The 24140-nt window shown below is 41.3% G+C and overlaps 3 protein-coding genes across 10 annotated transcripts; 2 read left to right on the forward strand and 1 right to left on the reverse strand.

Annotated features, from left to right (window-relative positions):
- Nucleotides 1-13: 13 nt before the first annotated feature.
- Nucleotides 14-1271, reverse strand: LOC143901796 (TP53-regulated inhibitor of apoptosis 1). Of its 3 annotated transcripts, XM_077414365.1 has the most exons (4): nt 1130-1162; nt 842-949; nt 551-754; nt 14-394 (listed from the first exon to the last, which is right to left on the reverse strand). In XM_077414365.1, exons 3-4 carry the CDS (start codon nt 683-685, stop codon nt 308-310), a joined length of 222 nt encoding a protein of 73 aa, XP_077270491.1. In that variant the 5' UTR covers nt 686-754; nt 842-949; nt 1130-1162; the 3' UTR covers nt 14-307. The 3 variants fall into 3 exon arrangements, with proteins under 3 accessions (XP_077270491.1, XP_077270489.1, XP_077270490.1); XM_077414363.1 differs by lacking the exon at nt 551-754 and having other exon boundaries at nt 783-949; nt 1130-1271; XM_077414364.1 differs by lacking the exon at nt 551-754 and having other exon boundaries at nt 783-949; nt 1077-1214.
- Nucleotides 1241-6540, forward strand: Tsen2 (tRNA splicing endonuclease subunit 2). 3 transcript variants are annotated; one of them, XM_077414342.1, is made up of 6 exons: nt 1241-1367; nt 2006-2177; nt 2246-2396; nt 2602-3264; nt 3362-3522; nt 3635-6540. In XM_077414342.1, exons 2-6 carry the CDS (start codon nt 2013-2015, stop codon nt 3806-3808), a joined length of 1314 nt encoding a protein of 437 aa, XP_077270468.1. In that variant the 5' UTR covers nt 1241-1367; nt 2006-2012; the 3' UTR covers nt 3809-6540. The 3 variants fall into 3 exon arrangements, with proteins under 3 accessions (XP_077270468.1, XP_077270465.1, XP_077270467.1); XM_077414339.1 differs by having other exon boundaries at nt 1328-1467; XM_077414341.1 differs by lacking the exon at nt 1241-1367 and adding an exon at nt 1474-1613.
- Nucleotides 3729-23866, forward strand: LOC143901774 (uncharacterized). 4 transcript variants are annotated; one of them, XM_077414316.1, is made up of 11 exons: nt 4447-4584; nt 7387-7719; nt 15658-15749; nt 16159-16332; nt 17545-17786; nt 18081-18233; nt 19820-20204; nt 20701-20851; nt 21039-21615; nt 21728-22533; nt 22757-23866. In XM_077414316.1, exons 3-11 carry the CDS (start codon nt 15707-15709, stop codon nt 23100-23102), a joined length of 2877 nt encoding a protein of 958 aa, XP_077270442.1. In that variant the 5' UTR covers nt 4447-4584; nt 7387-7719; nt 15658-15706; the 3' UTR covers nt 23103-23866. The 4 variants fall into 4 exon arrangements, with proteins under 4 accessions (XP_077270445.1, XP_077270441.1, XP_077270442.1 ...); XM_077414318.1 differs by having other exon boundaries at nt 7387-7546; XM_077414319.1 differs by lacking the exons at nt 4447-4584; nt 7387-7719 and adding an exon at nt 3729-3868.
- The last annotated feature ends 274 nt before the right edge of the window (nt 23867-24140 follow it).

Here is a 24140-nt window from a genome sequence, read left to right on the forward strand (position 1 = left end):
ATGAAATTCGCTATTGAGTGACATGTATATATTACGTGTAGATAATACACAGACATTATATGTACATAGTTTCTCTTGTTACAACAATTAAAATGTTTAAATGTCACTTGTGTGTAGAATGTTCGGCAACAATAGTGCAGTGGCTAGTTGACAACATTTAACTATCAATTAACCATAGTTCAGTTAATTTTAACTGTTCATCGTAAGAAGTAGGAACGACGTCCAAAGTTGCACTGTTTGCGTTGCCGATTATCCGTGAAAAAGCTACGTAGCTACCCAGATGTGACACGTGCAAACGTCTTTAACGTCAACTGTGTGGCGGCTTCTCCTTCTCGGTTTCCAAATAATTCATTTCCATATCTTTCAGTTCAATATGGTGCTCCTTCATGGCTTTCTAAAACATGAAAGCGCAGAATTACTGACGTCGCTGGCTCCTTCACTCAAAAGGTTTTTTTTTTTTTTTATAAAATGTAGTGTTTCTCCGAACGACATCGGCAGCTCATCGCGATCTGATCCCCCTGCGGAGAAGGGAGAGCCTCTCAGAACTTACCGCTACGCAATCTTTATAGACTTTAAGCAAGGGAGCGCACATCGAATCGTTGGTATCCCCCTTTAAAAAGTTTTCGGAGAACCAACTGTTGAAACAGGCGTCGTACTTCTGTTTCAACTCACTGCAAGCCTCCATGTTGCCACCCTCGCTATTTTACACCCTCGCTCTCTCCCCCTTTTCATGCGTTATACACTTGCGGATTTCCTAAGGATTACAATCCCGCTTTAATTACCTTGACACACTGCTGATACATTTTGAATAAGTGCGAGCATGTGCTGTCACTCGTGTCACCTTTCAAGAATTTCTCGGAGAACCACGTGTGAAAGCAGGCGTCGTACTGTTGCTTCAGATCGTTGCATGCCTCGCCTATGCTGTTCATGAATTAACGTCCGTACGATTCTGAAATCAATATTTAAGTCAGATTCGTCGTCTATTCAATGAGGAAAATTCAACAAAGAATTTTTAATAAGTGACGCAACGAGCAAGAGGCAACGGTGAAGGTCGCGGGCGCGGGGAGCGTCCTAACCTAAAAATCGCGGCGACGGAGTTTCGGGAGTTTACTGTAGTTCGGCGGCTCACCTGCAGCGGCGAATTGCGGCGAGGACAACTGAAGGTACCTGGACCTGGACCTCGACGACAGAGAAGAAACTTTCGAATCGTTCCGACTGTCGGCGATATGACGTCGGTCAGATAACCTGTTATCGCACTCTCATCATAGAATCCAGAGCCCAGGGAGCAGGGACGATGAATCCGCACAACTCGCGACAAATCGGGCTCGTCGCACGCAATAACGTGGCACGTGGCCTTTTTACGTTAGGTTTGTCCCACACAACTCAACTTTTTGTTACAGAACAGACCTGTAGTTTGGCAAACCTGTCAGTTCCTGATAGTCATCGCGTCATCAGTCATTCGAAAAGGTGAATATTTTCGGATAATCGATAGTAAATTGATAGTATAAGCGTGAAAATATATTTTCCCCGTTGCTTACTGTTTAAAATATGTGCTTGGAATGTCACACAAAATAATTTTTGCGTAAAGGAGCTGATAATTTCTATTTCCGCAGGTTATTGTTAAATCTCTCTTTCTCTTATATAAAGTTAATTATTATATCTCTCTTATATAAAGTTAATTGTTATTTCCCTTACGTAAAGAGAAAATTTACGTATCTTACACAAAAGGAAAAGCCATTGTTTAGCGTTTAAATTTATTTAGTTTTTTAACCATAAAATCTGGATTACAGTCTTGATTTGAATTCTGAAATTTATAGTTACATGTATTTCTGATATTATACTTGAACGAACTGTGAGCTGTTGGGTAGCTTTATTAATTTTTGATGTTAAAGACAATTAAATAACGCTGTGCAAGAGTTTTGTGACTGATCCCAGCGGATACCTTACAAAATATTTGAATGTAACAATTTGTTTCCCAAAACCTTACATTATTATTCGCTTGTAGTTGAAACATGAATCTGCGAGAACCGAAGAAGAAAAGGACGAGATTGAGGCCACAATTGCCATTTCCCATCCCACTGAACGAAACGCAGGAATGGCCAGTGTACACGGCGCATCTCACAGATGTAGGATCGTGTATAGTTGAACCTGAAGAGATGACTGCGGTGCATTCCATGGTAAAGATAAATTTTTATCGGCGTAATCTTTCCTACGAACAACAGAATGAATATCTCTGTCTGTCTAGGGATTTTTTGGCAAGGGATCGTTGTCGCGCAGTTATCCATCGTTTGGCAAAGCAAGGTACGGGGCACCGCCAGTTGTTCGAAACAGACAGTGGCTTTGCAGACAAAAATGGCTCGAGGAAGTCAAAGAATTGAACGCTACCGATTACAAAGGTGTGTGATAAAAACACATTCCATGTACAATGTATCTCGCTACAAAGTATTAATGAACGAAGATAGCATCTTATAAAATTGAAACATTCAATTAACATTCAAAAGAAGATAATGATAATATAAAAAGAATAGTGAAAGTTTATTAAAATATTTCTTGGAAAGAGTTTATTAAAATTCAGTGAAAATCTGTTATATGTAATTGTAGATGCTAAAGCGACCGCTCAATGCGAGGGAGGAAACATCTCCTATGAAGAGAACATTGGCGACGTCGTCGAGATTCCTTCCAATTCTATCGAAAACGGGAGTAAGCCAAGAAACGAGATGAACGCGAAGAACATCGAGATCGACGAAGTCACTCTAGATTCCGCGGAGGAGGACGATATATGCGTAATTATAAATAGGGACCCGGATAAATATGATAATGCTGAAGGTTCACCGAACACTCACGATGACAAGAACAATTCCGAAGAGAAAAAAGAAGAAGAAGAACCGTGGAAATTGAATTGTTACGACTTCAAAAGCGATTGCATGAACGAGGATGACAATCAGCATGGAAAACTTTTGGTGTTGCCAGATAGCGACTCGGACACCGAGAATTATTTGAAAAATATTAAACCGAGAATCGAGAACGAGGGTTTCCCCGTTCGAGAGGCCCTGCATCTCACATTCGAAGAGACCTTTTTTCTCCTTTTTGGATTAGGTTGCCTGCAAGTGATCCACTTCGACGGTAGTCTGCTGGATATCAACGGAGCATGGTTGTACTTTTGCAAAGAGAAGCCAGATTTTTTACAGAAATATGTAGTTTATCATTATTATAGAAGCAAAGGTTGGGTGGTCAAGCCCGGTATAAAATACGGTGGCGACTTTTGTTAGTATTCGTTACTTTTACTCTCTTACATGGTTATCTTTCTAAATTTATTTTTATATTGTTAATATTTTATCTGAAATACTCGTAAATGTTTCAGTGCTTTATAAAGAGGGACCACCCTTTTATCATGCATCTTACATCGTTATAATAGAAGTGGCAGACGCGGACTCTTTAGTTGTAGATCCTACCATGTCCTCGCGATCTATGACTTGGAACAATTTGTTTGGATTTGAAAGGCTGTCCGAGACGGCTGCTAAGGTAAACGTGCATTTACTTATTAAATACGATAGATGTAACAGATTTGGAGAGAGAACCGTTTACATTCCAATTTAATGCGGAATAAATAATTTGTTTTGTTCGCGAATAATAGGAAATACTTTTGGCGCAAGTTTTATGGCCGTCGTCGGTACCTCGGGATATCAGCGAAACTAGTCCCGAAATACTTTCCGAATTCACTGTGAGAGAAGTACTCTGGCGTCGATGGAATCCAAAACAGCATCGGGAAGACGTTCCCACCGAAGAGGAGGACGATTACTCGTGCTGAAGGATTTTTTAATCGTTTACATACCTTATCTTTGAAATCTTTTTTTACAATAACCGCGCAGTAAGTTATTTTATATATAAATTTTTTATTTTATTAATACCTACTGCATATGCCTGTATATATAATTTTTTTTATTAATAAGCTGGTATATTTTGCATTAAAACATAGTTTGTCATACGTTTCGACACAAAGAGATAAAACTATTTTTTTTAATACAAATTATTGCAATAATTGTGTAATATTACTGCTATAATATGCAGTAATATCACGTGTGTAACATTTCGATGTACAAAAATTGTGTAACGTATAACATCTAAAATTAATCACACGGATTATTTTGGTATCAATGTTCAAGTATCTCGGAGTATCACAAAAATGAGAAATTCAGTACTAAGGAAATATCAAGTTTGTGAAATATTTTTAATGTTATTGTACACACACAGCATGTACACGTGATATCAATCGTAGCGTAACGGAATATTATCAAATCTGACGGACTCTACGCGAAGCACTCCGAGTACTCGGCGCGACGTTAAGCCGAATCGAATCCGTGTCTTTATCAGCGATCGGCGATCCGCGCGGCGGTATCGTTTGCGGTACTCGCCAAGTGAAAGCAAGCTGCAATCGTGCCGGGCCCCCGCAACACGGTCCCGGGGCCCGTGCAGTCAGTCCGAGGTGAGCTGAGAGCTGGCATGCCGAGTGCCGTGCACCGCGAGTTGTCAGCGTGTTGAGCATCTCCAAATCAAGCACGGGATAATTGCGTTCCGCGCGATCCGGTACGTAAAGAATAGACGGACGTTCCACTCCGTTATTCCTGTCAAACCCTCCGTGTCGCGTGGCGGGATAACTGTCACGTCTCTGTGCCTGTGTCATTCAAAATTTATATATTTATTCGTATTTTTAGCTCAAGAGATATATGAGAAGCAATAATTATATTTAAACTTTATAATAAAGAGAGTTTAATAATATCTTCTTCTTTATACATATATATCTCTTTCTATATTGCACAAGAGAATCTTAAATTATCTTAATTACGTAAATTATTTTATTTGCGTTCTCTTCCTGTATAGAGTTTCGGTCTATAATTTTTTAGACTTTCAAGCCTACAAAAATTTTTAATCGATTTAATTTATATTGTGTGAAAATATTTTTATCGCTGTTTTTTAAATCTGATAAATCTAAAATAAAATAGTTTTATCGTTTCTACTAATATCAGTTAAAAGTTAATTGGCACTTAGATGATTCTGCGCTTCTTTTTAATCGTGTTTGCGAGAAGAGGCAGGTAATCGATTAAATTCAATTGTTAATGGAAGCAGCTTCAAGGCGAATATCTCGCGGAGGCGTTGAGAGGCACTTGAAACAATTCGCATTATTTATTAAGCGGAATTGAAAAGTGTGGTCCATCAATTTCAAATGCGAAAAATGTGGACTAAGATTGATTTAAATTTCACACCCAGGAAATGTAATCCGGAAATGATCAATTAGACCGAAGCGAGTTGCGAAATTTGAATCTCAAGGACATTATGGCTTCGATTCGCGTTTCTTTTTGCCAAGATATGTTAATCGGAATCTGGCAGTAATTTCACCCAAAATGAATTTAAAATACTCTTCGGAATACACGTGCGCATGTCCCGCGTACACACATCCCATTCTTTGGCTCGCGAAAGATGGTCGAGTTACGCGCGACTATCAAGGCAAGGCAACTGATGAATAAAGAATCGTGTCACTTTCATGTAAGCTGAATACGAGAGAAAGCGCGCGAGAGAGGAGAGTATTCGTCCGTATCTGCGCTTAATTTGTAGGAGAAGATGATGCGACGAAATTTTCCAACTAGAGAAGCAAAGAAGGACACCAAATCGAACTTAATTCTGTCGCGAACTTTCGACGCTAGAAGAGATCGGACTTTTAAGGCGAGTGTTTTGATCCACTTTTTCTTTAAGAACTCTAAAACGTCCGTTCAAAATAATAAAAAAAATCTTTTAAAAAATTCTCATTTTTTAATAATAAAAAAATCAATTCAAATTAAAAAGGCGATTAGCGAGAGAACAATACACGATAATTTGTTTCATTTCTTGATGTCTAAAAAATTCGTATAGTCTCATAAATTTCGATATCCTATATGTACATAATTCAGGATTTTTATTAAATTATGTTAAAACTTTATTATCGCGACAGTCGCTCTGATGAATTTCTAATATTATAATCGTGACTCAATTTATCTGGAATCCGTAGAAAAAAAAAAGAAGACCCAATACACAGCAACAGGCGGAAGGATTTATCAAGAGTTCCCCGTTTTATGGGTAAAAAACAACATTAAACAAAGTGACATTTCTAAAATATGGCCCCCGGATTAAAGTTTGCCGTCAAAAAGAGGACCGGCGGCGGATATTGCGCGGGGCACACGCGTGGATCGCAGAAATATTTCTTACGAACGATATCGCGCGCGCCGTAAACGGACTGGTGAATGTCATCCTCGTCTCACGATACGCCTGATGGGAATTTAGTCGCATCCGAGACGGCCGAGATGCAACAAACAAAGCTTGATACCGAAGCGAGATTTTTGAGCGAGTCACTTTTGACCTTTAATTCAAAATACGAGACGGATCGACTGGCTACTCGAGAAAGAGAGACCATGTCACGAACTGCTTTAAGATTATATGCTTTAATTACACGACAATATATTTTATATCATTATGCACGTCGCATCCACGACATTCGTTAATTCTTTAGGACTCGAGACATTTAAAAAGGGGGCTTTGTTCTTAAAGAAAATACACATTGGGCAATGTTTATTGAAGAATGTTCATTAATGATTGTCCAATTATTAATTATCATTGTTTGTTGTTAATTGTCAAGAAAGATAACTAATAATTAGGATAATAATTAAAAATAATTAAGATATATATTTAATAATCCTCTCAGCTCCGTTGAAGCTGTTATACTGCCACTCTTGACGCATTCCCAAATAGCACATGACGGTTTCTTATATATTTTCTATAAACAGTTATAAAACATTAGATACGTTTAGGAAACCTGTAGCTAATAGAAAACATGTATGATCCATCACGTCCGTCACGTGCTACCTGGATAGTATCGCGCTTGACTATCGGCTTGCATAATCGAGATGTGACCTCGACGAGGAAGACAGTGTGTGGACACCGTCTATATCTTGTTAGCTGTAAACCCGAGCGAGATTCAAGTGAAAGTGTACAACCGTTTGCACCGTCTATACGTTCCCTACGGCATCCTTGCGCCGAGGTACTCTCCTGGTCGTAATTGGGATATCGCTTACATTACGTTGCGTTACATTACGTGCGCGGTACACCTGATTTCGCGGTATATGCGCGAAAAAGCGGGAGTCACACTATCTCGATTAGCATATTTATGAACAAAGTCACTTTCACTCAAATCTGATAAGCGAATCTCGAAGGCACAGCTCTAGCTTTCAGAATCGTAACGCCTGGGAAATTTTTTTTTATATATGTACAAAATATGTCCATACATATTTTCTTTTTCTCGTATATAAGAAAAATTATTTCTAAACATAACAAACAACCAATATAAATTATTATTTGCAGATGCAATCATAGATGTATAAAAGTGACGTGAGATTTAAGAAGAAAGTGGCAAGACTTCCGATTTTGAGCTGTCGCTTCTGAGCAAAACAAATTTCGATTAAATCCTATAACTCCGTTCGCAATTACGACTCCGACGAGAAGTGGACTCTTTAACCGTTAAGTACGCAGCTTTGCATATATGCAAAACGACTTTTCGACGCTCCGTGTACTCTCTCTTATATGAAGTTCGAACTGAAAACGCCCTGTTTTGCACATCTGTAAAGGACCTTCTCTGGCCTTTCCGATCTTTTTTCCTTTCTGGATGGAAAAGCTCTCCTGTCCCTTTCTTGAGAGGTAATATTTTTTTAGAATTCCTTAAGCAGTCGTTATTTAAAAAATACTCATAATGCTGTGAAAAATTGCGCGTTTAAGGGTTAAATCTTATATATATATTTCACTCTAGATTATCTCTCTTGAGACGCATTAATTTTTAATCCAATTTTTACAGTTCACTCGCTCCCGTCTGCGAATCTCGACGCGTTACAAAAAAGTTTGCGAGACTCGGACTCGCGGTCGCGTTTTCCGACGTCATTCTTTCGGCGCGCCGAGCAGCTCGATCACGGCGATCGTTTCCATTAGGGGGCCGGCGATGGGGAGCGATTGCTAAACGGACATTCCTGAGAAACTTTAAGCTTTGCTTTCTAAGCGAGGTTCCCGGTCACGTGCGGCCAGGCCCGCGCCGCGGCGGGTATTTCTGTTCCGACACGTGCGGCATGTCGCCCGCGCTCGTTATCTTACATGCGGGGTCCTTACGCGCGTGACGGCGCGGCGTGGCTTTGCGAGGGCACACGTTCACTGCTCCCGTTTTTGCACGCATATGCCTCGATACATTTTTACCGCAGCCTCGATCTGACACGCAGTCCTGTGCGATAACGCGAACCGTGTGATTACCGCGAAGGGCGTAATTACGGAACGGAGGAACTGTCGCAATCGCCCATTGACCCTGAACGTCGCGCGGATTTTTTTTCCTTTTTAATTAGAACGGATGAAGTCGGATCTAATCGATGCTTGATCTTGTTTGGATCACCGCTCGTCATAACTGTCATAAGTCTTACCACCTTCTCTTGTAGCGAATTCGATCGGACGCACTATAGTGCGCACTGGTGCGCACATTAAAGCCGTCGTACGCACAAATTAACGTAAAGTGTTTAATATAAACGGGTTAAATCACGAAATCCTCAATATTTTTTATTGTTCTACTTGATAAATATGTATTAGGTATTTTTTATCAGTCGAGATATTTGCATTTTACTTTAAGATTAGAGATTGCATCAGTATACAACGGTTTCAATATGCACCAGTGCGCACTATAGTGCATCCAATCGAATTCGCTGTCAATTTTACTGCTGCTTTATTACATGCTTATGTAACTTACGAAATTTTGTTTATTTTTAAGTTGTGTAAACCTAAAGGGGTCCTAGAATCTACCAGTTTAGAGTCATATTTCTAATTGATTTATACATTAAATTTTGTATAACAAAAAGAAAAGGAGAAAGCTAAAGAGATATCATTTATAATTCTAGATCTATCAATTTTATCTCACAATCAGAGATTGAGTGACATTTAATTCGATCGCGCAATTTACGATTCTATATATCTTGTTTTATGTTCGATGTAAACCCCGCAATTTTATAAAATTCGTTATTTCTCGATCTACTAACGCTCTTTCGTCTCGAACGAGACTCGATCGTTGCGCGGTAAGCGCGTAATTACGCGCTGGCGGCTCGCGCGTTTTCAACACGATGCTCTCGCGGGAACGGGTGCATTTTTATGCCCCCTTAATGCAGTTGCGTTACGTGTGCACTTGCGCCGGTGGAAAGTTAAAATAAAACACGCGGAACACCACGCGCGCACGTGCACTTCCGCTTCCGACTCGATCTTGCCGCGCGTATATCGTCGCTTAGATCCACCTAGATCCGCGAGCTGGGGAAAGAAATCGGAATCTGGGTCGATCGGCCGCGATCAGGAAGCAATTAAGGAATAGCCAGCAACCGCGCGCCGTTTACGCCATAAACGGCAGAGAAATTTACACATGTTGCTAAATCGCGCTCGACTGTCTCAGCACGCATTTTTCTTTCTTTCTTTCGTCCGACGTTCGCGGGATATCTCGCTAATAAATTAATAATAAGTTTCGTATAAACTATCGGAATACGCGGAACGTATACTCTCCGATTGATCGTAAATCAATTTTACGTTCTTGGAAAAATTATCATATTATTATCGCGCAAGAAGAGTCGTTTCCCTTGAAGCCTGAATTAAAGGGTGTCGCGTTGCAAAATTCCACGAGCAAACGAGGCATGGCCGGCGTTAATCCTTCCGTTGCCATGCAAATCGCGAACAAATAATCGAAACGAGAGGCGCGAAATCCGCGTACCGCGTCGCAAACTGCGTTTGGCCACTTTGTCATCCGCGAAAATAAACCCGTCCTCATTTTGCAAGTCCGATGCGCGCGAGGGAGTCGCAATTTAAGAACGTAGTCCGCAGATTATGCGCGCGTTCTCCTCTTCCTTTTCCTCGTCGTTCGCGCGAGCGAGCGCGAGCATCGCGAGCGATTCTTCGCGGATTTCGCAAGCGCGACTGCCTAACGACAGGGTTCCAATCCGACGCGGTTTTGCGGTAAACTCCGACAATCTCCGCAGCGGATATCGAACGATTCGTAGGCAAGAGGATTAAAAAATTTACGTCACCGCTCTCTGTTATCCCGCTGCAAGTTTTTAATGTCTTCTCGTTTCGATTAACGATGCCGATTTAATAATATTTATTCGCAAATGATGCCACACGCAATATTTTAATTCGCTGGCGTTTAATACAGTCGCTTATAATAATACAATCGACATCTCCGATCTTGAAAACGATCGTTTTGAACGTTGCGTCATTGAGCCATTCTACTGGTCATTAATTTAATTATATTATAATTCAATCTCTCTCTCTCTCTCTCTCTCTCTCTCTCTTGTTCCACTGTAATTAATTTAATCGACAGTTCGAAGTATGTTTCACTTTTATTTTGCTGAAACACATTATTCATTGAGCTTCAAGGTGATCCTTGAGGATGGATTAGGAAACTAATAGGCGGACGGACCGTGAGAAATAAATTAAGAAGCGATGAATTAGCAGCCGCCGTGAATCTTCGAGGGATCTTCTTTACATCTCGACTATACTGGTGCCCGGTGGCGGACAGTCGCGCGACGCAGGACGTTCAATTAAAAATAGTCGTCCTCGGGACAAAAGTGAGAAAAAATCGCCGTAACAAAACCAGCGAGACCTCGTGAACGGCCATGATCTTCCCCGGGAAGGCGAGGGAGTCGCGGAGTCAACGTCCGCCACTTGTCGCGATTCGAAGATGCGCGGACAATGAAACCCTCTCCGTTTCCTCATTTTAATCCCAATCTCACTTCGTCGACGAATTGTCGCGCGACCGATGACTATCTCGTTTCCGAAGCGAAGGAAAATCCGGAAGCGGACGAGATTGGGTTGGAGGGGGGGACGCGGAAACGTTACGTGACAAAGAAGCTCGACGATATTTCAAGTTTCAAGAGAATAAACGGCGACAGATTAATGCCGACGGCGTTTGATTCCTGGGAAATGAGCGACGATGGTGAGGCAACGCGAACGAGGATTCTCTCTCGCCTCTCTCGGGGAGATTTAACCTTTTCCAGCTGAAAGATGAGGACGAAGAAGAAGAAGAAAAAGCCGCACGCATGGGAAAGTGTTTTCCCGAGAATTCTCAGAATCCGCCCGACCGCTGGATCGTGATTAGATTTGTCTAATTGACGCGTGTGCAAATAGATTTCATCAGACGCATGTAAAATAAAAAAAATTGCCGTTCACGGGGATTTAATTGTCTCGTGGAAGAGGAAATCTCCCTCCCGCTGTCTCAATCATGAATTTTGTCTACTTCTAATCCGATCCTACTTATGGCAAACAAGAACGGACATCTTCGGTCTTCCATAATTTATTTTATCTCTCTCTCTCACTCTTACTTCGTTTATCTCTGAAATAAAGTGATAGAAAATACACAAATTTGCCTCTGCGAGCTTCACAGCCGCCACGTCGCGTCGGTTCGAGCGAAGTTCGAGCACTTATATGCGGATGTAATTTCGCGCGACGTTCTGGAGATGCTAACGAATATGCTAACGTTTTTCAACGCTGTTACTTATGCTAAGTTGGCCCCGTCTGATTTATTGCGTTTTCGGATCATCTTCTCACGTCGCTTTCGATATATTATCGCTCAGCGACAGCGAGAGTGACGTGTCCAAAAAGGGAGAAATAACTGGGAGGAAAACTGATTAACATACGTCATCAGCCGAGTGAGAAACGTGGAGCCTTTCGAAAGCGAAACGAATTGCTCGTATAGGTATACCACGACGAATCAACGCAAAGTGATATGTCAACGGTAAAAAGTTTCCATTCCGGAGTTTCAGTTTTATGTTCTCTGACGGTATCACGAATTTAGCCACAATGTCGAATGTGGCCACAATAGTAATAACGAATAAATAACGAGTAGAATGTACGGTGCCTTAATGAATGCACCATTTGGATCAACTTATCATCATATTCATCACTTATTTCAAGTGATCGAATCACGTTGCGTTATTTATTTTGACGAGGACTATTCTAAATGCAAATTACAATTTATATCTTTGCATCAGACTCTTTATTATCGATCCTCTATCGAAGAAAAAGAGATGCCAATTATATTGAAAGGTATACCATCAACGATCGATATATGTATATTATCCATTTAACTAACAAACAACTGTTTAGGCAAATAAGCCTTTTCCGATTAAGGAAACGTTAAGTTCAGGGAGACGAAAAATCGCGTCGAGAGCATCATTCGCGGTTTCGCATCCGCGCAAAGGGAAAGTGCCGAAAACATAACTGTATAGGAATGCGTAGGCAGTTGGTTCCCGAGGCCCGGTCGATGGGGAGCCTCGGGCTGACCATGATCTTGAGCGATCGAGAGGACGAACGTGCTGTTGATGACCGGTTTTTAACATATTTCGAGACGGGGGCTTTCGCCCAGATCGTTACTCTTGACCACGAAATTTTCGCTCACGGACATAATAAATCTGTTGGTCTTCAATGCGTCGCGACGTTCGGCTACTAATTTTCACGAAGATGGGGGCCTCGTGACAATGAGAAACTCGGCGATACTTATATTTCCGTTTCCTCAATCTTTTGACCGCTCTGTTTTAGACAGTCCACCATTCACGTGTAATTTATAATCTGAATTAATTTGATAAATCAAATCAGATTGTAACTAGACGTTATATAATTACACGTTAAAAAAGTACAATAGCGGGGAGAGAGAGAGAGAGAGAGAGAGTTCAATTCCTACGGAGTGAAGTATAAATTATTTTTAAACCGTGAATCATTAGATTAGTGAAGGTTTCTTCTCTTCGCGCGTCACTGGAATATTGCATTGTACATTTCGCGATTCTTTCCGCAAGAAAACACATCTCGATCGCAAGAAAGAGTCGCGCGCCATGGGAAAGGGTTCACTCCGAGTGCTCGACCGAGATTTACAACCGCGTTGCAGCATGGTATTTCTTTTTTTACAGGTCATTACACATGCCGCACACGTATACGCGCGTGTATACGATAGAGCAGAATAGAGCGAGAGAGTATATAGGGCCACTCCTCTTTACCTTCGCGCGCGAGTTGGAGAACGACTCGTCGTCGTTGCCCCTCGCACCTTGAATACTCGCAGTGATTATATTTTCGGCTGTGCTTTGTCTCAGCCTCCGCTATTTTCATTCACGTAACACGTACGAATCTACGAAGATTTTATTAACAAAAAAGGACGGAAACATAAAAGTACAATATATTAAAATTACACATAAAATTATATATAATATATAAAATATAATACGATATTAAAATATTAATTATTATATAGAATTACGATACATATGCTATATAGGTAAACGCTCTGCAACTTAAACGCAGAAGCATCTTTTCTATACTTTCAATTATTATTTCACACAAAGATACCGTTGACGATCGATAAATTAATATTGATCTCTTTTACAGTGTGGGATATAGGTTCTCCATTCGATAAGTTGCGTACGGTTCGCGAATTCTCGCCGTATTTACCTCGCGAGAATAATGCGCGGCGAACCCCGCGCGTACCCCATCATCAGAAACAGTTCTCGCGATAGAAGCGTTATGCTCGCGCTTTTCAGTTTCAGCTGATGGAGCCGTTATTACAGCTTGCCGCGAGCTCAATCCGCGCCGCGGTCGTGAGAGAACACGGGTGAAAGGAGCGATCTCGCGATTCCGCGATGCTGCGCTATACTCCGATTCCTTCCAATTGCGATTCTGGGTCTCCGCGGGAAAGACCATTCCTCCGCGAGAGACTCCTGCGACGGAAGTAATATTTCGCTTCGGGTGTATACGAAAAGGAAAGCAGCGAAAGTGACCGTCGAGAGGGTTCTCGCATGAAAGACACACGTAAAATGAATAATTGAAAAAAGTTAGAACATGCAAATTATATACAGCGGGTAATCAAGAATTAAGAACGAAAGGTCTCCGGTGGAAGGAAGTCGATGACAAAATCGGCCGGTTTCGAGCGGATCTCTCGATTCGAGGCTCAATAGCCTCGAATTGCGATCTATATTCTAGGCTCAATTGCGAGAGTACACGATTGGAAAGGTAGAAACGACGTCTTCTCTTCGACAGCGTTGTTCAAGGTTGCTGTGGCATAGAGGAACGTCCGGTAATTCCGGGACACCCCGTATAGCGATGTAACGGAGCACTTTGTAACGGCACGCACGACAAGAATGGGAAAAGCGCGCGCCACGCCGCGCTTTTCGGCACCGCCGCGCCGGGGCGTCGATCCGGCCCCCCTTCCCCCCGGATTCGAAATCAGATTCCAGTCGTGCCTTCTTTTCCCGGAGGCACGACTTACCATTGTTTCAGGGTAGAACGATTATTTAGGCGGCGGCGCGGCGGTTGCGCGTTACGTAACGATTTCGTCGGGCGCGGGCACGGGCGCGCACTTTCCGCGCCGCGATTGTGTTAGCGCCGCTGTCTTATTGCGTTTGCCTCACACAGGATGTTTTCCGAACGGAGCTCATGCCTCACAATGCTCATGCTCGAGCAGATAGCGATCGGGCCTAGAAGGAAATTTTTTTAACTTGCGACATGCTCGATTGCCTCACGCGCGATCGCGAAATCGCCCCCGCTCCTTTTGGCCGGCGAAATTAAAATTCGACCGGCAATGTCAATGTTTTACGTAAACGGAACTCTCTTATCTTCCGTAAAGGAATATGTCGAGCGAATAAAAATACCGAGGGATATCAAAAGCAGGAAATATATATTAGGCCGTTATTAAAATGTCTTATTTATTAGAATAAAAAATTGAGAGTGAAATATATTTGAAGTTTATTCAAATTTCAATTAGGCAGAAAGAAACATTTGTCAAATAGGAAAATATATTGTAATAACAATCGAACAGGTTTTCATTAAATCCGCAAAGAAAGGCGCGTCGATGCCGCTGTCTATTGAATAAATATTTCTCTTCCGCAGAGAGAGACAGGAATGTGTAAATCCGAGGACAATCTCTAGAGTGGGAGATTAATAAATTAGTAATCTCCATGAGAGAAGCGCGCGCGCGAAGATGTAATCGACAGGACGTTATTTCTAATAAAGCATGCAGAATCCGTCGGTATTTTTACATAACCGTTGACTGTTAAGGGAGAGGAGAAGTAACGGTACTTTGCAAAATAACGGCGGTAATACGTCATATTTACGCGGCTGATGTAACGCTGCAGTTTTTATCCCGTCCCAAGAGATGATTATGAGTGGCCGATTGCACGTGCGACTGCAATAATTGCGCAATTGTCTGAGAATTACCGCTCGATTCTCCCATGATCATAAAGAAAATATTATTCCGTATCAAAGTATACGATAAATGTGTAACTCGCAAATTAGTTCTGTCGAATCGTAAAACATGAGATACAATTATAAGTAATTAATATAATTAATTGAATTACACGTGTATCTTCGCGGTGTTTTGCAAGAATATTTGTCTATATTCCCATTCATTTTCGGTGACGTGATAATATTTTTATCGTGTACATGCACGACGCGAAAAAGTAAGACTGTGTTATAATGGCTGTAATTGGCTATTACATACGGTTATATACACTAAGGACATCGGACTGTCACACTGATTGTGAAAACGATTTTTTTTCTCACGCTTCTTTTTCCCTCATTTGCTTCTTTCAGATTCCGCGAGATTCGTGTGTTCGCGTAGGATGAGAGCAGATTGAGCGCAATGACATCGAGATACTTCGTGTTTGTCGCGGCTCTAGCGTATGGTGAGTGTAATGACGTCATCGCTGACAAATGCAAAATTTTGAGCAAAGCGCTTCTCGTCTCAAGGCCTGCCAGAAATCCTCCGATCGACCGCGCCGCGAGCAGAAAGTTGCCGACCAAAATCGGCCAAAAGGGATAACGTCTTCTTTTCCTATCAATTTTCCACTAGTTTCCTCGGACCGCTATGAACGTTTTGGATAAGATAAAATTGCATTAATATTGCTCGATCGTAGGAAAGGACCGATCGCGTTATATCTTTTTAAATTATTTACTTCGTATACTATAAAAGTATAATAGTATAATTCGTTCACGAATTGTACAACGCGTTTATATGTGTAATACCTATTTTTATAATCGATCGTCGAGCGGGTTGTAAAGTAAAACAGATTTTTGTGAGAGCATTTCCTGCAGTTGCAGTGTCCGCCGCGCAAGTTTACGAGAGCTACCCGGAGGACGCAGCCGCAGCGATCGAACCAGCAGCTACAAATAATGACTTCGTCACCCAGACCGTCTACGGCTTTTTGGACTTCACCACGACGATCGGCAACACGGTGATGGTCTTCAGCCCTCAGAGCGCTCCTCCAGGTAACGTCTGCAAAATTTTACTTATTAATTGCACTCGGATAATTATATCAGATTCGTAAAATTTTAAATACAGTGATACTATTATTGTAATAATAATATAATTAATAAAATTATAGAAATATTGTAAGTAAAAATGTTCAAAATTGTTAAAAATAAAAATTGTAAAATCATAATTTTAATTTGAAGTAAAATCAATTAATTAAATTTGTCTGCCGAAATTGTCAATTTGATGATTGTGTTATCAAATTTCGTTTTCTTTTAAAGTGCGACTTGTTATAATCATCCGACACGTATAAAATGTGTCTTGCTTAGCTATTGTAAGAATGTGAAGAACTTTATCGAAAAGTTCCAAAGAGCGAGTTTGCTGATGAGAAACCAATACCGAGAGCTCCGTCGCACGCGGCGAAGCAGAAGATTCGCAATTGGTATTCGTAGCCATGAGGTGTCACGCGATTTTGAATTGTGCCAGAAATTACTTTCTAAGCGCGATCGACACCTCTTTGTTACGCCGTGCTCGTTCACGAGCCTCGATCCTTCGCGTTACGAGTGAGGATAAGGCCTTGAGACTTTGAGGAGTACTGTGTACTCAAGGTGGGCCTTGGCGAGGGGCGTCGGGGACCAATCTCTTTAGCATGTCGCTGTCCGGGTCCGCGTATATATCATGCGCATTGTTCACTCGTCATGACTCTTTTTTCATCTTCTCTCTCCTTGACTTTTTAAACCATCTACTCAGCACGAAGTTGCATGTTTTCATTTGCTTCCTTATATCTTCTAATGAAGATAAAGAACCTGAAAATGTAACCGAAAACGATTTTAATCATTTATACTTTATTATACCTATAATTAATTACACTTATTATATTACGTGAGAAAGCTGCAATTAAAAATTAATATTAGTTTAATCATCAAATGGAATAAAATAATATAATGCACACTTATCAAAGAAATTAAAATATAAGAATGCGATTTAAATGTGAATAGGGAATTAAAATAAGAAATAATACGGTTGACGCATATAAAACTAAGAGTCGAGGGAAGAGATTTCCACATATTTTGGAGCCTTTCTTCCTAAAGGATAAAAAAATTTGGTGAGGCCTTCGGCGCGGGTGTTGGCCGTCAGGGTGTGCTCTTTTAGTTTCGTTTTTCCATTCGGCCTCGTGGAATCGCGATCTTTATTCTCGTCAGGTATGCAAATGCGGCGTTCCTTTTCAGAAGGAGGCATCGGGAAGAAGATCACGTCCTCCACGCCGGCGATTTACACGAAGCCGACGACGGAGCAGCAGCCGAAGAAAAATGTTCCCGACATCCAGCCCAGCAAGACCCACAAGGCCGAGGATCAGGGCGGCGAGACGAAGAAGCAGATAAAGGGCACAAAGATCGTTGTGAATTCCGTGGTCGAGCAGAACGTGGTGAATCCGTCCGAGAACGCCGCGCCGAAACCAACGAAGAGTCAGGTATAAGAACGGGATGACGCTATGCATAGGATGTCCTGCCATTATATATTGCGTCAACACCCAATTCATCGACTACTTTAATTGAGGTCGACTTTTTTTTGATAAATGTCCTTAGTCTTTTAATATGTAAGAGACCTTCGTAAAATAACTTTGACATATATAACGTACAATAATTAAATGTTTTTCAAATTCTATTATTAAGGTTTGATTTTTTAGAAATTAAATTATTATAATAACTTAAAAAACATTGTGTATTGAGAGAAGGCGGCGTAATCATTTAGCATGATTTCTTAGGAATTAAGTAAACAGACGAAGACACCCGTATTGTCATCGGTTGTTCAAGTACGTGCCAAAGATGAAACTCCAGGCGTGAAGAACAATCTCGCCGAACCGGAATACGATTTTCTCTCAAAGCAACCGACGGAAGTGATCGACGAGACGTACAAGGTATGTAAAATGTGGATCAGAGAAACGATTGAGACCACGAAAATAAATCAAATGCTACGTAAATGCCATGAGTTATTATTGGTTTCCTCGTTCGTGGAACGTCAGAATATGTAACTGTACACGTTATTTAATTTTGTACTATGTTGTAGAATCGCTATACCTAACAATTACATTTTATGCCTTTTTAATGCCTTCCTGGCCTCCTTTTAATATTTTCTAACTAGACCAACTGACTGCCGGATCTGCTTTCTCTGCAGTGAAATAAGTGGAGAAAATCACATATTTAAACACGTAATATTCCAAAATATACGATGTACGTTAAAATAATATTTCTAAAGATATAATATTTCTATTTTTAAATTGATATTTTGACATTTTAACGACAGAATGACATTTTAATCAGTGGTAGTCATTCGCACTGTTATAAGTTTATTTTTATAAATCCAATGCTACTCCCCGAAATTTGTCCTCGTTGACTCTTCAGCCGAATGAATATCTTACTTTCAAAAAAATTGGGAGACAAATGTACTTCTTTTGTATCTTATCTTTTATAATTCTGTTCAGTCTTATATGTATATAAACGTAGAGAGAAAGTAAAATATGATCTAATTTGTCAGAAGTGTGGCATTGAGCTCTTTCGGAATCCAGCCAACAATTTCGCACTTGCAAGATCCGCGATTAACTTTCCACGCTAGATCAGTCGCAGAGGTAAGAAAGTCAGATATCTCCAGTTTATAAAAGCGACATTGATCTTCGGCGCGCGTGAGCCGGAGCTGCGAGAAATGAAAATTGAGAATCTGGTTTCGATATCGCTAATTGCCGCCGTCAAACCGGATCGCGTCGCTATAACGTACGAACGTCGTCGTCGGTACATGTACAAACGAGTTCCGATCGCGTTCTAGCCCTACGGAAAAATGGGTCATCCGGCCAGCGAGGTGAGAAGGTCGCGTGCGGAAGCGATGCACGGCTTCGCCGTAAAATTGCGCAACGTACCTACTGCATCCCGACGAGCGACTTTCACGATAACTACGCGAAGCCGCGAAATTATACGGAATAACCGCGTCGGTGTAATTTTCCGCGTGCCGTAATCGATTTCCTAGCCGATCCTTTCTAGATGCCTCCCCCGCGTCCGTTCCTCGGCCATGACGATCGGCGTGAAAGTCCGATCCGATCTCACCGATAAATCGGTTTCGCCCGCGGAGCGCGACGCACGCGCTTTTCCATAAGTATTTTCCAGCATCACAGAGCCTCGAACGTCTTGTTGCAAATCGAATTATTATTTTATTATATTTTTCTACATATATGTATATATTATTTTAATATTTTATTATGACTTTTTCATCGCGTACTCTCTTCTCTTCACTCTTCTACTCTCCCTCTATTCCATTAGAAATTAATTTTAAATATGCAACCTATTTAAGTCCTCCTCCCGAATGTTATTAAAAATTTGAAAATTTGCACTGAATTTAGAATTAAAATTATTCCATATATTATAATCATATTATGCGTGTTTACTGTAAAGAATTATCGTCATAATCTCCGATGATGTAGCATCCATTTTTAATACAATCCTGGGTTTTTGGCAGCTGATCAATCTGCGACCGTCGTCGAAGGCTCCTCACAAGCCGCGCGCAACCCCGCGAAGGGATAAGGAGAACCCAACCGGGCTGGTGACCAAGCTAGGCGGTACCATCGTGAAGGACGGGCTCACTACTGTGCACGAGACCAGCGTGATCGGGACCTACATCAACGGCAAATACGCCCAGGTTCTGCAGAGCTCGTCGAGAATCCTAACGGCGCCGCTCGCACCGGTGGCCGAAGGTAAGATTCGGCCCTCCAGCTCCAACCGCATCCTGAAGACCATCGGTCCTCAGCACGGTAAGCTCAAGCCTCAGCTGGAACCCACCCCGACCTATCAGCAACAGGAGGAGTCTTCGCTGCCTTTAGAGGTCCTCTTTGACGAACCCTCCGGTGAGTATTTCACGATAAATTTTTGTAAATTTTGAAAAAATTATATTCAAATTCTTTTTTCGCTTAATCTAAATTTGGTATATTACATGATATAATGAATTTTGTACATAAAGTATTTGTGTCTTATGTATGTAAGTTATAAAGCTGTCCTATGTGTGATAAAAATATTGTCTTATTGTACTATAATATACAGAAATTTTTTAATCTTTAAAAATAAAAGATTTTACATGTTCTTTTTAATATTTTATTAGTTCCAAAAATTTCAATTTATTTCACTTTCAAAATAATGTAATTTGTAACGTGCAATAATTGCGAGTTGAATAATTATATGAAAAATTTTAATCAAGGACTTTAATTGTCACATTGGACGATAATTATAATAAAAATAAAAGTCTTCTTTATCAATTTTTTTTTATTTTCAATAAAATTTATAATATAAAATTTTTCTTATAATCTCTTGAGGAATAGATGATTCATTGATTAATTTTTAAATTAGGCATTCCGGTGCGAACGACGCGAAGACCGACCCCCAATAATCCATCTAGGCCCAAATTCCGAAACAAGATCGCCGATGAATATGATAACAGCGAACCACAGCAAACGAGGATTGGAAAGAATCGCTCCAGTACGACGCGACCGAATTATAAGTGAGTGTCGTTAACGGAATGGCACAATTAAGAGAATAAATTCATGAATGATTTATAATAATTTTTTTTCCTTCTTTCTTTGTTTTTTTAAACAATTATTAATTTTATCGCGCTATCGTTTTTTCTATAAATTAAGAAACTAATTTGATACGAAGCGATTTTCTTTTGACTCAAATCTTCTTCTCAGAAATCGCCCTGCGACCACCACCACTGAGGCGCCCATCACTCGTCGTCGCAGCAGTTTCCGGCCGAACAGTCAGTCCGCTATCTCACCCCCGAAACATTCGACGAAGTCGAAGAATAACGACCAGCCATCGTCGACGCCGATCAGTCTTCTGCCCAAGGTGAAACTACCGAGGACGCAAGGTCGCTGGTCGTACAAGACCACGCCGAAGCCGAGGATCATGATTCGCAAACAGGTGGACGATGAAGATTTCCGAACGTCAACGACCGAGCCGAGTACAGCGGAGTCGTCTCTCGGACCGATCTTTGACGAGCAAGGCAGAGCGACGGCGGCGACGATCAACGTTGCCTCATCCAGTGGCGCCAATGTTGCCCAGAGGAAGGAGCTGTCCTTGACGGAAGACGAATTGGACCCCAGTGAGAGCGAGGATGTGGCTAGCGTCAGCGTGCAGCAGGATCAGCAGCATCCTGGAGAACAGATCCTGCCGATCGAGACGCTCAACGTGGAGATCTCTACCGCGGCGGATCTCGATAATGTATACTTCGAGATTGCCACTATCAAATCGCCCTACGCTTTCCAGGTCAGCTCTTTTGATTCTATTTTAATATCTATTCATCTATTTGCCAATCGGATGGACAATTAAATTAATCACTGAATTATCGATCTAATAACCCAAGACGTTTTCTCTTCAGGTAGGAACACTCCGAAACACCCGCTACATCACGGTGACCTCCACCATCAAGAAAACCTTCGCAACGGCCGAACCGAGCAGCTCGATCTCGCCCACCGAACCGCTCACGGAGAATATCCTGGCGAACACCGGGGCTGCCTACGAGTCTACTTTGCCGCTGGACTCGTCTGTCGCGACGCTTCCGGCGATCTCTCTGGACGCTGCTCAGGCGACACCGCCGTTGGAAACGCTGACGGAAACGTTCTCGACGACGCAGACGTTGCTAAAGACGCATATGTTGCCGGTGATCTACGCCGGCAACAGTACCACCCGGTTGACTCTGGTGCAAACGTACAACATTGCCCGGGTGGTAACAGCGACGAAGACGTTACCGCCGATGGAGATCTATCAGTTCATTCCGAGCAAGACGCTGAACGAGTTCAACTCGAAGCTCGACGAAGCCGGCAGCGAGCTGCACCTCGAGCTCGACTTTGGCGACGATGATAGCGATGACGAGGACGTGCCTAAGAGGGTAGTGGTGCCCAACAACGACCCCGATGCCGACCTAGACATCTTCAAGTCGGCGTCGCCATCCAAGGTGAAGAGCGATGTCGCGACCAGCAGCAACGCCGAACCTCAGCTGACTCCGGAACAGGCTCAACAGTTGGCTCTGCTGAAATATTTCGGTCAGCCGCAACCCCAGGTTATCACTACCTCCAAACCGGTAGTCACCTTGGAGACGCTATACGAATCGCATGTAATTCCCGTGGTGAACTTGGGGAATACCATCTATTCGACGCTGACCAGGCCAGTCGGCACCGTGCCTAGGTCGGTATATCTTCATCCAAATACTTTTAATAAGCGAATTTGACTTTTTTTAAGTAATGGATATTTAAAGAGCAATTTAATAAATAATTAAATATTAATATTTAAAATTTGTTTAATATTATATGCGTCGATCCATTGCAAGTATATTCTGTTATATTTATTACATTATCTTACATTTATATTTTCTACCGTGATGCATTATGATTGCATTTCTCTGCTTCAGGACATCCTACGAATACGGCACGTCCACTCTGAGCCCGGTGCTGCAGCCGCAGGTTCCGCAGGTTCCGCAGGTACCGCAGCTGCCGCTGTTCCCGCAACAGCCGCAATTCACGGTGACAAGCGCGCCCATAGTCACCCAGACCCTCGCCACCGTGTCCGACTCGCGGGTACTGAAGCTCACCTTCGGCGCCAAGACCGCCTACACCACGCTCTTCTCCACAAGGGTCGTTCCTACCGAGCTCACCACCTATATCACTAACACGGTGCCGGTGCAGCCGACGGTGCCGGCGTATCCCGGTTACTACCCGGCACCAGTGCCCTATGGGCCCTACCCCTTCGTTGGTTAGATCTCGATCCGATCTTCGACTCTTCCGAGTCCTTCGCAATCCACTTCGATTGCGGTCAATCGCTTTCAAGCTAAATATTAGATTAATTAATTTTCATAATTATATATAAGGGAGAAGGTACAGTTTTTTTTAATGATAAACTATACGAGCGGTGCGATCCTAAAAACACAACAGTCTTATATATATATATATATATATATATATATATATATAATGGTTCTTTCATTTTCAAATTTTTCTTGATAATCCTTTCGATAAAGGTAGATATATTATATTTTCTAAATGTGTTATTATATATATTGGTTGCCATTACGATAATTGAACATTTAATAAATAGTGATTTATGATAAATTTAATATTATACTTGCGTAAGATGTCTAATTAAAAATGTCTTAGATTTAAAAATAAATTTTAATAAATTTATTCATGCCAAAATTAAAGATAAGAATCAATGTGACAGCGCTGCAAATCTACAATGTCTTTTACAGAGCAACAATTATTTGTAATTGCAATTCTCTAAAAAATGGACCAATGTGTATCGTCGATGTAGAACCTGAAGGGACGCGGCCGCGATTGCAGGCGAAGAAAATTTACAAACTTACAGCATCGAATTATTCAATATAGCAAAACATCGGCGATGATCGCAATCGAACGGCATTATTGTAAATAAATTATTGACTATAATATATATAAATATATATTGTATATCGTATATTATGTATGTATACTTCGTATTTTGTAAATAAATGAAACAAAAACGTGAATTTACTTATCGCGTCACAACAAATCCACATATCGAATAAAAAAAGATTGGAAAAGATATAAGAAAAGTAATCTGTTAATAAAACGTAAATTAATTAAATGTAACAAAATAAAAAAATACTAACTTTATAATTTTATAAAAGTGAGTACTGTCAATATGATAAATTGAAGGAACATAGAATTTGAAGGGGTTTCAATTTTTCAGATAAAATTGCAATATTTATTTGTTGTACGACATATTATAATAAGCAATGTGGTTAATCGCGATAATGATTA

The sequence above is a fragment of the Temnothorax americanus genome, unplaced genomic scaffold (assembly GCF_048541705.1).
Source record: "Temnothorax americanus isolate GAGA-0224 unplaced genomic scaffold, ASM4854170v1 Scaffold36, whole genome shotgun sequence".
In the NCBI taxonomy this organism is placed as follows: Eukaryota; Metazoa; Arthropoda; class Insecta; order Hymenoptera; family Formicidae; genus Temnothorax; species Temnothorax americanus.